We start from the raw sequence: 14,865 nt of genomic DNA on the forward strand, positions 1-14,865 counted from the left end.
TGAGGAAAGATCCGGAGCAGTAGACCTTAAGGCAGTGCTGCGTTGAGTTCAATGCTGACTGACAGCACTGGTATCAGTCTCTGCCACTCCTTTCCATACATCAGCTGCATAGAGAGGGGGAGCCTGCTGTATGGGGGACATCTGCTGTACATGTCGTACTGCCCTGGATTGCCTGCTGGCTTGCATATCACGTCGTCAATTAGGACGCCATATGCATGGTTGACCCCGACTAACGAAGGGCTTCAGACATCTTTTCAACTTAAATCCTTTTGTGATAAAGGCCAACTTACCGTTCGCTTTCTGTATTTCCTACTGCATCTACATGTCAACTTTCAACATCTTGTGTACAAGGAAACAGAGCTCTTCTGTTATCTGATTACATTTTTAAGATGTTTGTCTGCCTGTTGCAGCGCATTGGATAACCTTGTATTTTTCGCTATTATATTCCATCTCCATGTTCTCATTTCGTCACTTTTTTTAGGCTAGACTTTTAAGAGAAATGAAATCTAGATGATTGTAGAGCAAGATCTAACTAGTGTTCAACTGGCTAGAGTGACTTCCTAAATGACAAGTGGTAGTACAAGCATACAGTTAGGTGCAAAAGTCTTAGGCAAATAAAAAAAATATTTAAAGCAAAAATGCTTTCAAAATAATGAAACAAAGTTTCTAAATATCAAAAAAATTACTATAAAGAGTAGTAAACAGTTTTTTTAAAAACAGAACTAAATCAAATCAATATCCAGTGTGACTACCCACCTTTTGCCTTTAAAACTATCAGTTCTCTTAGGTACACTGTTGTGCAGTTTTAAAAGAAAATTGGCAGCTAGGTCGTTCCATGCATATTGGAGGACTTGCCACAGTTCTTCTGTCGACGTTGGCTGTCACACTTGTATCTATCTCGCCAGGTAATCCCAGATAACCTTGACGTTGAGCTCAGAACTCTATTGAGGCCGTACCATCTGAAACTGTGTAAAACACCTAGGGTGCCTGACTGAAACTGTATAAAACGTGTAGGGTGCCTGACAGCATAGTCGATATCCCGTGCTCCAGCCCTTCATCAGGACACGTCCTGCCTGGTCTACTGAGCTCCTCCAGCATTTTGTGTGGTTCCTTGGATTTCCAGTCTCTGCAGATTCTCTTTTGCACGGTACTGTATAGGCTTTATTTTAAAGGAGTTGGCAATTAGAACTAGGCAAGTTTTGATACAATGGTCGGGCCTTGGTGAGATCATAGGTATAATTAGGTATAATTTTGATCCCCTTATCTATGGAAGGATATGGTAACATTGGGAGTAGTCCAAAGGAGAATCACCAGCATAGTGCTATCAAAAGATGCAGAACAGGTTAGATCTGTATTCTTTGTGGTTTTGAATATTGAGAGTTATCTTAGTGAAGTATGCGAGATCCTAAGGGATATGACAGCATAAATGTCAAGATGTTTCTTCTAGTGGGACATCTTAAAAGAAGGGGGCACAATTTCAATATAAGGGGCAAATAATTTAATTCCAAGTTTTGTCGAAGGGAGTGAATCTCTACAATTCTCTTCTCTAAAGGGTTATAGAAACTAAATTATTAGGAGTGCTTAAAGTGAAGGTAGGTAGTTTTGAAAGATCAGGGCTATCGGGATCAGGTGGAGGAGAGGAATCGAGGCTTGGGCTAAATCAGCTAGATCATATTGAATGACAGTGCAGGCTCCAGGCACCCAGTGGCCTACTCTTGCTCCTCTTGTGTTCCTTACTGTTGTTCAACTTGATCTTGACTCTGCAACTGCCTTGTTCAGATTCCACCTCGCCAATTTACAGAGGTGTTTGAAACTCCAATAACAACCAGTAGGTGCAGAGAATGAATGTGACAATGATGTTGAGTGTAAAAGTATGCCTCTATACTGCTCTGTCATTTAGTGAAAATATGGCTGTTCTTATCAAAATATAATCTGCACTAAGTAGACCTCCCTAAATATCAATCCAGTAAAAATCTAGTCAGACACCATCAACTGTCCATTAAACTTCATCTCAATTAAGATACCAACTGCACAACTAAATGATAGAATATAGTCAGTTGTAGCATGTTAGTGGTTTCTGCTCTCTGACTGAACTGTAACCCAAAGAAGGGCATTAATCTTACTGATTCAGTGTTGCTGTACATACTGGAGTGTCTGAACCAACCAGTGTTATAAGGAAAAGTGAAAGTTAACAGAACGCTGGAGGTGTCAAACTGAAAAGAGAAACTTGAATTTGAAAGTCAAAAGTGCAGGTGGTGGAAATCTGAAATAGAAAATATTGGAAACACTCATCAGCTCAGACAGCACTGTGAAAAGAGAAATGCAGTTAACACTTCAGGTTGAAGATTTTATTTTGGTTCGGCCTGAATTGTTGAACGTTTTGAGCTAATTCTGTCTTCATTTCCACATTAAGCTATACAGCTAATGAAATACATCTGAAGTATAATCACTGCTACAGTGTAAGAAATGTGAGAGTCAGTTTGCATTTGGCAAACTCAGTCAGAAACAAACACACTCCTCCAATGGCCACCTGGCAATGTATTGCTATCTAGGTTGGGAATGTAGCTACTGGATGTTTCCTTTGTCGTTGTAGAAACATACCAAGGAATACGTCCTGTGTCTGAAGAAGAGTGAGCTTATCAGCCTGGTGGATATTGTCCTTTTGGAGTCTGAAGCCAAGATCTGCACTGCGACTCACAATAAGAAACCTGCTGATGATATTACGGGAACCCTCATCCGATGTCGAATTCCCCTGTTGCTCAATTGTTGCCATGGTGATTTGGATAACATCAAGAAAGTGACAGATTATCTAATCAGTTGCATCAAACAAAGGGGTGAAAGGTAAAAACAAAAGTTTCTTTTTTATGTTCTCGTGCATAAGAATTTATGCTTCATCTGGTAAAATGTTTCTGAAATTAGACAATTTATCAGGAGCAACGTATGATAACTTGGTTTATTTTTGATTTTTGATGAACAAGGTGAAAAGGCACAAAAAATAGCTCTGAATGTACAGAACATTTTCTATATAGTAAGGATAATATATTCTCATTTACCAAATGCTAGACATATACCAAGAGTAGTTAGACTGCTCTGTGTGACAGGCGTGAAAGTTAGGCCGAACCTATTCTATATATTGTTTACTAAGAGGCTTGTGCTTTGATAGCACCAAGTTTTTCTTTCTACTGTTTTCTGCTTAACCGAGGTCTGATGGCCACTCTCCCTATTGAGTTTCTCGCGGGCTGGCAGTAAAGTGTGCTGCGGCAGACTTTGATAAACCAGCAAGTAGGATTTGGTTTATCCTTGGGTATGACCGACTATGATGGAATTGCCAGCATTGCATTTGAAACAGTCAGCTCTTTTCCCCACACAAGTCAATATGACCACAGTCACCCGTTCCCAACTATCCACAGACTCTTCCTGCAGAGCGCTCTTGACAGTGCCGTAACCTAATCCTCCAGAATCCGTATCCTACCCCCCCCCCACATGCATTCAACTCAAACCCGTAATTGCTTTTCTGCAAAAGTGTAGCCAATGGAGGCAAGGCCTTTGAACTAATATAATGTGCAACATATTTTCTATTGTGGCTGTCAAATTGGGTGAATCTCTGCCCTGACTCTGAAGAATTTCGTAGGCTGTCAGGACTTGGAGAATAAATTACCAGCATCCATTGGGGCAATCATATGGGTTGGAATCAATAATTGTTGTTAATTGTAATTGTAATTGGACTTTATTCTGAAGAATTGTCAATTTACAAGCTTAAAGGAAACATTACTTTTTCAAAGGATTATCATGTCTATATGAGACAAAGGATTTAAATGATAGCTGTGATGGATGAATACAGTGGATTCCAATTAATTGGCACAGCCACTTATTTGGGACAATTCTTTAAGAACAAAAACTAATGGAGAAAATAGCCGGGATTCTCTTTGTTTATTTGAGACATTATGCCGCTTCACTGAGGCAGGAGACTGTTACCGAACAGTTTCTAACTAGTGCCAGATGTGTGTAATTGTGTTCAAAATGCAATGATTCTTGTCACTGATAGCTGGCGAGAAATAAAAACTGTTTTTCTCACTGCGGTTTCAAGCATTCAAGATTGGAGATGCCAGAAATGGCTGGGAGAGAAAATGAAATTATTTCAGTGTTTCTGCAAGTTAGGAACTACAAAGACTTTGAAGGTATTAATAATCAACCAGAATATTACAATAAAAATGAAGATTTGGAGGATGTAGTGGTCGATAGTGTCTGTGCTGATTTTGTTAATTTACTATCAAAAGAAAAAGGCAATGTGCACTGGATGAACTATTCAGAATTAATACACAGTTTAAAAGTACTGTAGTACTATTGATAGTGATCTAATTTGTTCTGTATTTCATTTAAATACATCATGTGTTACTCAATTAAATGGCAGTTTGTCTTTTTTATACCTTTTTTAATTATTTCCATGAATCTTTGGCTAATTGGAGTAACCACTTAATTGGGCCAAAATGTACTGGTCCAGTTGCGTCCCTATCAATTGGAATCCGCTGTACTATTTTGTATTATTTCAAAATTTGGAATTGCTGCTCTATCATTGCAAGGATAATGTTGTGTGGAATTGTGGCATGCAGGTGAATTTTGCTCATCCCCAGAAGAGCACAAAACAATCAAGTTATTCCCTTGTTAGTTTCGGACTTTGCTAATTTTTGCAGTCTTCACCTCTGACTTTCACAAGTTCTGCTGAAAGATCCCCCAGTTGCAGTTCCCTCTCTTTTCATGGGTCCTATCTAACTGTTGATTATTTATAACCTTTGCTCTTCTGCCTTCCACTGATTTTTTTTTAAATTTTTTAATTTAATGAAAGAATTGGTTGTTGAACCCTGTATTAATTTATAATTGTAATCCCTTGTAAATGTGCATCACAAACGTACCTCTATAATCAAGTACACCATTGCTGTCCTTGACAAATGTGCCAGGCCTTTCACAGTGTAGATACATGCTTGAACCTAGATTGAATTTCAAAGCTTGTGCCTGTGCTGTTATCAAGAAGCCTATTTGCACATCTGGAGAATCACCTCTCTTTCTGCCAATCTCAGATTGTCATCATCTGAAATGGATGTCCATGCTTTTGATACCTCTCTACTTCACTATTCTGAAGCATTCTTCAATGTCTCTCTTGCCCACGCCCCCGTCGCCACATCTCTCCCCTCCCCTCTCCCTCTTCCTGCCCCCTTTCCCACCCCCTCCACCCTTCTCCACCCTCCACCCCCCTCCCTCCTCCACTCCTTCCCCCCTCCCTCCTCTGTACCCTCTCTAAAACTTCCACATCCTTCCTATTAAAAAAAAATCCAACAATTAGTTCTGTGGTTATTCAGAAAATCCATTGATTCAGTGTCTGGCTCACCAATGATGTTTCCTGTGCTCCCTTTACATTTTTTGGGCCCCTATTTCCTGCGTTCCCTTGAAGCATACTGAGGCCCCATTTTCACCTCATGCCCCTGCTGAATGCATGCTGGGATTCCATTTCCGTTATTCCCTTTAAGCACAGTAGAACCCAGTTTCCCATGCTCCTTTTAACCATAGAAGACCAATGTTATCTCTGCTCTCTTGAATATTCACTGGGTTCACTGGTGAATTTACTATATTACAGTGTAATGTATTTTCTAAAGAAGTGAATTAAAATTGTGTTGAAGTATTAACAGAAATGACCTAGAAGAGGATGCAAAATCTGTAAGTCTGGCATCACCAAAGTCCCAGTGTGTTGCATTAATGGAATTTTACAGTGTTGCTTCTTTTGAGTATTTTGTATATGTGCATTGTTTCCTTGCTGAGATTGCCGCTGTTATTTACTTACGGTTATTTCTCTTTTTCTTTTCAGCAGTGTGATGGGCAAGTGTTGTCAGAGCCTGTTGCTTCAGATTTACTTCCAGGTCCCAGAGGTTATCCGCCATGTGAATCTTCCAGAGTGTGTGCTGAGCAGTGAAGGCACCAGTGATGGAAGTACCTGCAAGGTTTGAAGTATTCATGAATAGTTTCCTACTCAAAGCTAAGTCTGCAAGAACAGATGGGGCAGTGCCATGAAAGTTTCATAGAATTCTACGATTGTGATTCTCCTCACTCTTTGAAAGAAAGAAAAATAAGTAGCTGGTATTCGTACCTCTACAGGAAGTAATATGGGGTTAATAGACAATGAAGTGCAGAAATACAGTCAACCTTATAATGTGGGAAATGCAGCAGTCAATTTGTGCACAGAAGCTTCCTTAAAGAGCAGTGCTACCATCTGCTTTAGTAATGCAGATTGGAAGATAAATGTTAGCTAATATACCGAAGAGAGAGCACTCCTGCTCAGCAGAATAGTGCTGTGGTTTTGAGATTAAATGGCTTTTTAAGTTTGATCCAAAAGGGAAGAGATGTTCAATTTAAAATCATTTTTTGCAACCTAGTAGAAGGCCAGTCAGGCCATCGTGTCTGAGTAAGTACATAGAACAAGAAAATTAATCTCAATATTTCTGCTCTTCCCCTACCTTCCCCCACTCTCTTTAGGGTTACTATTGATCCTGACTCCACAACCTGCTGTGTAACAAAATGAGCAATAGCTCTGTGTGGTTGTATTTGACAGTTCAAGAATGCAGGACTTATTTTTTATTAAATCTTACTGTTTATAAAGAAATGCATTTTAAGAAGTATAGAACATGCTATGTGATCCTTTCCTATGAATAAACTATCACTGGCCGATTTTGTTGAATAATGGTTTCATATAAAAATGCCATACTCTGTAATAGTTGTACTAACATGCTGCATTCAAAGTATTGAATGCAGTGCACTGTATAACATAGTACCTTTCTCAATATGTAATATTTACTATGCCCTTAGTATTACAACATCCATTTGAAAAAGTTGCCTTCAGAGAAAAGTAGATATCTTGAGATACTGACTGCATCTCTCAGGTTTGGACCTTGTGTATTAGCTTAATGGGCCTAAATTTGATGAATGTTACTCCCTGTGAATGGAGGAGAGGAGCAATGCTGATGGACCTGAGGTAAATATCTAATATACAGGTGCAAGAAAAAGTTTGTAAATCCTGGGCAGTTACCTGGTTTTCTGCATTAATTACTCAGAAAATGTGGTCTGATCTTCATCTAAGTCATAGTAATAGACAAACACAATCTGCCTAAACCAAAAAAGCACAAACAATTGTACCTTTCATGTCTTTATTGAACACATTGTTTAATCATTCTCAGTCCAGGTTGGAAAAAGTATATGAACCTTTGTATTTAATAACTGGTAAAACCATCTTTAAAAATGTAGCCCCCTGGTAAGCCTCAGGCTCGCTCAGCTTGCTTTCATCTAGGGGGAGCAGCCTTCGGCCCCGCCAAACTGGGTAATCAAGTTTGTGTGGATGCTGTGTGATGTACCCACCCCGCCAAATAACAGACTGTACACCATATGTGATTAAATGATTACACTTTATATCTCTTACTGGAACTATGTAATTAATAGAGATAAAATATAAAAGAAAAATAAAAGGCACCAAACTTATCAAAGTTCAACCACTTCGTGCACACAGTTGGAGCTCAAATAACAGAGTCCTCTTTCCACCATTCGATCCCTTCCGACCCCGTCGACTCGCCGCCTGGGATCAACCACGATGCTCAACCAGAGTGCGTCCAGCACGTCCAGTCCTCTTCGATTCTCCTCCCTGAAACCCTGGGCCTTGGACTCCCGCTCGGGGTCCGTCCCGTCGCCCAGCTTACAGCATCGTGTCTCCTCTCTCCCCATCTGCCTTCTCCCCCAAAGCTTGCGAAAAACATAGCTTACAGACACACAAGAAAGAATAACATCTATCCCAATTGGGTTGTTGGCTCTCTTATCAATAATATAACCCAAGCAAGCTGCGAGGGAGAAGCACTTTCTCAGCAGTTAACATAACAAAGAAGCCATTTTATTCTAACATAACAAAGAAACCATTTTCATCAGCCTTAGCAGTAACATAAAAGAAGAAACCCCTTACAAAAGCAATAACCCACCACCAAATGTTTGCTGTAGCTGCTGATCAGACTTGCACAATAGTGAGGAGCTTTAGACCACTCCTCCATATAAAACTGTTTCAATTCATCAATATTTCTGGGATACCTTGCAGGAACAGCCCTCTTCAGGTCATGCCACAGCATCTTAATTGGGCTAAGGTCTGGACTCTGACTTGGCTATTCCAAAACATGAACCTTCTTCCTTTTAAATCATTCTGTTGTTGATTTATTTAGTGTTTTGGATCATTAACTGTCTTGTTGCATCATCTAATTTCTATTAAGCTTCAGCTGACTGACCACTATCCTGACATTCTCCCATAAAAATGTCTTTTACAATTTTGAATTCATTGTTCCCTCAATAATTGCAAGCTGTCCAGGCCCTGAGGCAACAAAGCAGCCCCCAAACCATGATTCTCCTTCCACCATGCTTCACAGTTGGGATGAAGTTTTGGTGTTAGTGTGTCCTTTTCCCTCCAAACTTAGTGGTGTGCATTTCTGCCAGAAAGTTCGACTTTTGTCCCATCTGTCCACACAATATTGTCCCGAAAATGTTGTGGAACTTCCAGGTAGTGTTTTGTAAACTTGATACATGCAGTATTTTTTTTTTGGAGAGTAGTGGTTTCCTTTCATGAACACCATTCTTGTTCACTGTTTTTCTTATAGTAGATACGTGAACAGAGAATTTAGTAAGTTCCAGAGATTTCTCAGGTCTTTTGCTGTTACCCTTGGGTTTTTTTTTTCACCTCCTTCAGCATTGCACATTGTGCTGTTGGTGTGATTTTTACAGGACACCCACTCTTAAGGAGAGTAGCAACAGTACTGAATTTCCTCCATTTGTAGACATTTTTTTTTCTGTGGACTGATGAACACTTAAGTCTTTAGGAGTGCTTTTGTAGCCTCTTTCAGCTTCATGCATCTCTACAATTTTTCTTCTAAGGTCCTCTGAAAGTTGTTTTGATTGAGGCATGGTGCACATAAACAAATCTTTCTTGAGAAGAGCAAGCCCTGTCAGTAACCTGGCTTTGTCTTTCTTTAGGGCAGGGCACCTCTACAACCTGCACCTCCAATCTCATCTCATTGATTGGAACACCTGACTCCATATAGCTTTTGTAGAAGGCATTGCCCCAGGGGTTCACATAATTTTTTGAACCTAGACTGTGAATGTATAAATGGTGTACTCAGTATTGATGAGAAGAAGTACAATTGTTTGTATTATTAGTTTAGGCAGACTGTGTTTATCTACTATTGTGACCTAGATGAAGATCAGACCACATTTTGTGAGTAATTAATGTAGAAAACCAAGTAATTCCAAAGGGTTTACAAACTTCTTGCAACTGTACATTCATGTTTTTATGCTAGTTCTCATCAGCTGAGGTCCTGACCGTTGAGAGGCTAGAACTGGAGGATTGCAGATGTTTCGGAGATTGTAGAGCTAGAGCAAGTTACAGAAATAACATAAGGCAGCACTATGTAAGGATCTGAAAATAAGGGTAAGAGTTTTATGCAATGTAGAAGATGCAAGACCCACCAGCGTTTATAGAGGGAAGTGTACAATCAACATTTTGAGTTGCGACCCTTCATCTAACTAAGAATTTTAATACTGAGTTTTCTTAACTGGGCTCTGACATAGTCCTGCAAATTCGTGATGGTGGTTGAAGAGAAAGAGAAAATTGGGAGATGGGCAACAGAGTCTTGAAGAATTTTAAGGAGTATAGGATTTGGATTAAAGTACTTGAATCTCAATGGAGCTAAGTCCTGGCCCAGGTTTTGGCGAGAGATGAACAGAGGAGTGAACTGAGTCGGGTAATTTTATGCATTTGGGAACAAGCATTCCTGGTGATTGTGTGGATCAGTGATTGAAACTCTTCACTGCTCTCTCTTTTCCAGCTGGATGCACTAGTTCATCGGTTGCTCACGTTACTTGCGGACACCAGTGACACAAGGACATCAGAGAATCGCACTGCTGATGCCAACATGGCGTGCCGAAAGCTGGCGGTGGCACATCCGGTTCTATTGCTTCGGTATTAACGAGTTCACTTCTGAAGAATTTTTATGACGATTGTATTACTTGTTTCAGTATTTCCGTGATGCACATTGCACAGGATCAACAGCTTTCCTGTCTGCTTATTGTCATTCGCTCAGCCTTTTGTGCCTTTTTATCTGTACTGCTGTAACAATTGTTTCTCTGCTCTCTTTTTACTTGGATGGGTAGAGAATCAGTTTCATTGTGCATTAGGTCGGTGGGTGCTGATGGACCAAGCTAAGGGTGAATGAAAAGGCATAGTTGTATAGTGAAAAGGCATAGTTGTATAGTGGAAAGGCAGAACCAGAAATAACCTACTGGAGGAACTCAGCAGGTCAAGCATCATGTGTTTGGGGAGAAGAGTAGTTTACATTTGAGGTTAAAAAAAAGACTAAGATTGGAGAGGCAAGGTGGTGAGTATGAAGAGAGGGGCAGTGGGGAGTTTGTGACAGGAGCTTAGGGTGATTCATGGAGTGAGGATGGGGTATAAGATGATGGGCAGATTGCTCCAAGGATGGGTGGACTTGGGTGACAGTGGCAAGTGAATGATAAATAGAGGCAGACAAAGATAGGCAAAAAATGACAGTCAAATGGAACGAGGTGGGAGAATAGAATCGAACTTTATTGTTACTGCTCAAGATAATGTCATTGCGGGGGAAGGGGATTGTGGGAAAATCAATATTGGTTCTCCAAGTTGGGTGTTGGTTTCTGCTAGTTAATTTTTTCCCAATGGAGATGCTAGGTGTATATTGGTTTACCTGTTTGCGAGGGTGGGTGACTGAAATTTTCCAGTGCCAACAACCAGGTCTTTCTCCTGATGATTAACATTGGGCTTTTGGTTTCTTGCCATAGACCAAACACCTTCCCTCTGTCTGGCAGAAAATATACTACCCCAGATTGTGTCCAGCAAGGAACCTGTTATGTCACGAACACTGTTAGAATCTTACCTAAACTGAGCTTATTGATAAATTATTGAACCACAAAAATGTATCTTGGCATACAGATATTAAAATCAGCCATGCTCTTTCAGTGTGTTGGATCAATTGGGAACAACAGATATTTTGTGGTGATAGAACAAAGCAAGATAAACTGCAGATGAGAGACATGGATTTGAAGACTATCAGTCCAAACTGAATAAATGATGCAGTGTGTGTCCTATCTATCTGCTCTGGGCCTTTATCCCTAGCTTTTTGCATTGAAGAGCTTTGTTTCATTTGTTTATTTTTCAGACACTTACCAATGATTGCTGCTTTGTTGCATGGACGAGTTCATTTGAATTTCCAGGAGTTCCGTCAGCAGAATCATTTGACCTTCTTCCTGCACGTTCTGGGGATCTTGGAGCTACTACAGCCATACTTGTTTCAGAGTGAACACCAGGGGGCGATGCAGGACTCTCTGCTCTCCTTCATATTACTCTTGGAGGTCAGTTGGAGTCAGCCTGGAATCCATTCCTAATTTATTTGGAATTGTGGCTCTGCAAGGAGAGTAGGAAGCTTTAGGCATGATTTTGGCTTGAAAGTACTTTGCACTGGTGAGAAATATTGCCACAGTGAGCTGGCAGATGCTTGGTGCATCCCTTTACCCTGTTGAATTGAATGGAATTTACTTTATTTCTCACATCCTTCACATACATGAGTAAAAATCTTTACATTACATCTCGGTCTAAATATGTAATGTGCAATCATAGTAATTTATAATAAATAGAACAGTCAAAGTAACATAGAAATACACTCAAATCAGCGTGAGTTAATCAGTCTTTTTCACCACACAGCTGGAGTGTACAGATCATGTGAGGTCCTTGGTGATGTGGATGCCGAGGAACTTAAAGCAGTTTACCCCCTCAACCCTAGATCCATTGATGTCAGTAGGGGTTAGCCTTTCTCCATTCCTCCTGTAATCCGCAACCAGCTCCTTTGTTTTTGGGAGAGGTTGTTTTCTTGACACCACTGTGTCAGAGAGATAACTTCTTCCATGTAGGCCACCACGTTATTGTTTGAGATTAGGCCAATCAATGTAGTGTGTCGGCAAATTTAATTAGCAGATTGGAGCTGTGGGTGGCGATACAGTCATGGGTATACAGGGAGTAAAGGAGGGGACTCAGTACGCAGCCCTGAGGATAACAGCCATGAACTCCCTCGTAGGGTCTGTACAGCAACACCAGGAATTCCAGGTCTGGGGAACAAAAGGATTTGAGGGCATGCAAATTCTGGGGGTCACACCAAGCATTGTTGACCATGAAGCATACCTCTCCTCCTTTACTTTTCCCAGTGAGGTTTTTCAACCTGTCTGCCAGGAACAGAGAGAACCCGGAGGGCTCGATGGTGTCTGGTCTGGTCTGGTCTCAGCTGGAGCCTGTAGTTGGGTCTTAGCCCCAGATCTCTGCGTTTGATGTGTGAGCAATTAACGAGTTTGCTCCTGAACACATCAAAGTAGAAAACACATTTATTAATATTGTCTGAGAACGAGTCCACTGGGGGATTAGAAACCTGTTTCTCTATCCATTTACACCCGAGCTGAACCAGTTCCTAAATCCCATTTATTTGCTTTGAGAGTGAGGATTTCTGCTCCTCTCCCTGTCAGGTGGTGAGCTTCAAATCCTTATTATTTTTTAGTGTGAATACAAAATTCATTAATTTTTCTTAAATCCTTTCATTAACAAATTTAGTTTTAAGTTATTTATCAACTAGGGCTGCTGCTTCACAGTTCCAGAGACTCTGGTTCAGTCCTGACCTCTGGTGCTGTCTGGGTGAAGTTTGCAAGTCCCCTCTGTTACCATGTGGTTTTATTTCCACATCCCACAGGTATGAAGGTTGGAGGGTTAATTAGCCAATATAAATTGCCCATAATGTATAGGTAATGGTAGAATCTTGGGGAGGTGTTAGAAGTGTGGGGAAAATAGGGTTAGTATGGGATTAGTATAAGTGAATGCTTGGTGGTCAGTACAGAATCAGTGGACTTGAGGAACTGTATGATTCTTTGACATGAGGAAGCAGTTTTTCCTGTTCATCTAATCCAAGTCTCCCAATATCGCAATCATATCTCTCCTCTGTCTTCTGGGTTCTGTGGCAATCAAACCGACCCTAATCTGCCTCTCCTTGTAACAATAATTCTCCAACATCCCCACAAGCTCCCTCGGCACCTTCTCTGGTGCTATTGCATCTTTTTCCTTAGTACTCTGTCAAAATAAATGTTAATTTGGGATTGAAAATTTGAAATTGGCAATCTTCTCAGTGTTCCATATTTCACTGCCTTTGGTGTAAAACACCTCCTAATATTATTCCAGCGCATCCAGGTCTTGTAAGGTTATACTACTTTGTTACTGACTTTCCAGCAGTGGAAATGGTGTGGGTAGAGAGAAGGAATCATTTGCGTTAATTGTTTTAAAAGCCCTTAATCTTCTGTACAAACAAATAACTTTCACCAGTTAAATAGTCAAAGGGCACAGGTTGTCACTGTTCAGAAATCAATCATTTTATAGTAAAGTGGTAGTTCCTGTTAAACATTGTTCGACCTGAACTGGAGGAGGTTAATGGTGATGTAATGCAATGGGCTTCAGCTACAATGCAGGTTGTAAAAGAATTCTACGTTCTTTTATTTTAAATAGAACTATGGAAAATACTCCAGACTGCTTGCTTCCTTCATCAACAAGTTTGTGCACTTTATTCACAAGTTTATTACCTTCAATGCAACAGCAGCTGTCCCATTCCTTCAGAAGCATTCAGATGTTCTCCAGTAAGTAGCCAGTTTGCTTTATTGAAGCGAAAGTGACTGTCTGAAAATGGGAGTTAAGACAACATGCATAATAACATTCAGGCTTTGCATCATAGGATGGGTTGGTTTCAGTTAGTCACTAATTGCTGGAAGAACAGTTGCCTTTCGTTACTTCTCATTTTTACAGGCAACAATTAAAGGGAGTGCAGGTTCCCTGTGTGAGGAGTCAGATTGGGATTTTGCAGATGCTAATTCGTTTATTATTGTCACATGTAATGCTGAAGCTTTATAAGGCATTTGGAGTATTGTTAGCAGTTTTGGGTCCCATATCTAAGAAATGATGTGCTGGCATTGAAGGAGGTCCAGAGAGGGTTCATGAATATGATCCTCAGAATGAAAAGATTAACGTATGAGGAGAGCTTAATTGCTTTGGGTCTGTGCTCGCTGGAGTTTAGAAGAATGAAGTGATGGGGGATCTCATTGAAACATACCGAATATTGAAAGGCCTGGAGAGAGTGGACATGCAGAGCATGTTTCCAAAAGTGGAGGAGTCAACAGCCTCAACAGAAGGACATCCACTTAGAACAGAGACGAGGAGGAATTTCTTTAGCCAGAGGGTAGTGAATATGGAATTTGTTGCCACAGATGGCTGTGGAGGAGGCCAAATCATTGGATATATTTAAAGCGGAGGTTGATAGGTCCTTGATCAAATGCCACAGAGAGTAGGCAGGAGAATGGAGTTGAGAGGGATAATAAATCATCCATGATCAAATGGTGGAGTGGACTCGATGGACTGAATGGCCTAATTGTGCTCATGTGGATTTATGTGCCAAGGTACCATGAAAATTTGTTTTAGATTAGAATCTGAATCAGGTTTTATATCATTGGCATAAGCCATGAAATTTATTAAATTTGCGGCAGCAGTACAATGCAATTCATGATAAACATAGAAAAAGAATTAAATTACAGTAATTATATATGTGTGTATTTTAAGTAGTTAAGTTAAAATACGTAGTGCGGAACAGCAATTCTAAAAAAAAAAGTGAGGGTTCAATGTCCAATTAGAAATCAGATGGCAGAGGGGAGGAAGCTGTTCCTGAATCGCTGAGTGGGTGGGCCTTCAGG

At 40.4% G+C, this 14,865-nt stretch overlaps 1 protein-coding gene across 5 annotated transcripts in view; it reads left to right on the top strand.

Annotated features, from left to right (window-relative positions):
* Positions 1 to 14,865, top strand: part of ints1 (integrator complex subunit 1) — a 143,003-nt gene that overhangs the window by 103,908 nt on the left and 24,230 nt on the right. For 4 of the 5 annotated variants that reach the window (XR_011887222.1, XM_072268403.1, XM_072268406.1 and 1 more), the window contains 5 exons: positions 2,594 to 2,841; positions 5,858 to 5,990; positions 9,894 to 10,027; positions 11,259 to 11,451; positions 13,634 to 13,761. Coding sequence is in view for 3 of the 5 variants with exons in the window: in XM_072268403.1 (XP_072124504.1) it covers positions 2,594 to 2,841; positions 5,858 to 5,990; positions 9,894 to 10,027; positions 11,259 to 11,451; positions 13,634 to 13,761 (836 nt within the window). In the remaining 2 variants the exon portion in view is untranslated. The remainder of the gene's footprint in view (positions 1 to 2,593; positions 2,842 to 5,857; positions 5,991 to 9,893; positions 10,028 to 11,258; positions 11,452 to 13,633; positions 13,762 to 14,865) is intronic. The other variant, XR_011887223.1, reaches the window with a different exon arrangement.

Source organism: Mobula birostris, chromosome 9 (assembly GCF_030028105.1).
Source record: "Mobula birostris isolate sMobBir1 chromosome 9, sMobBir1.hap1, whole genome shotgun sequence".
Taxonomy (NCBI): Eukaryota; Metazoa; Chordata; class Chondrichthyes; order Myliobatiformes; family Myliobatidae; genus Mobula; species Mobula birostris.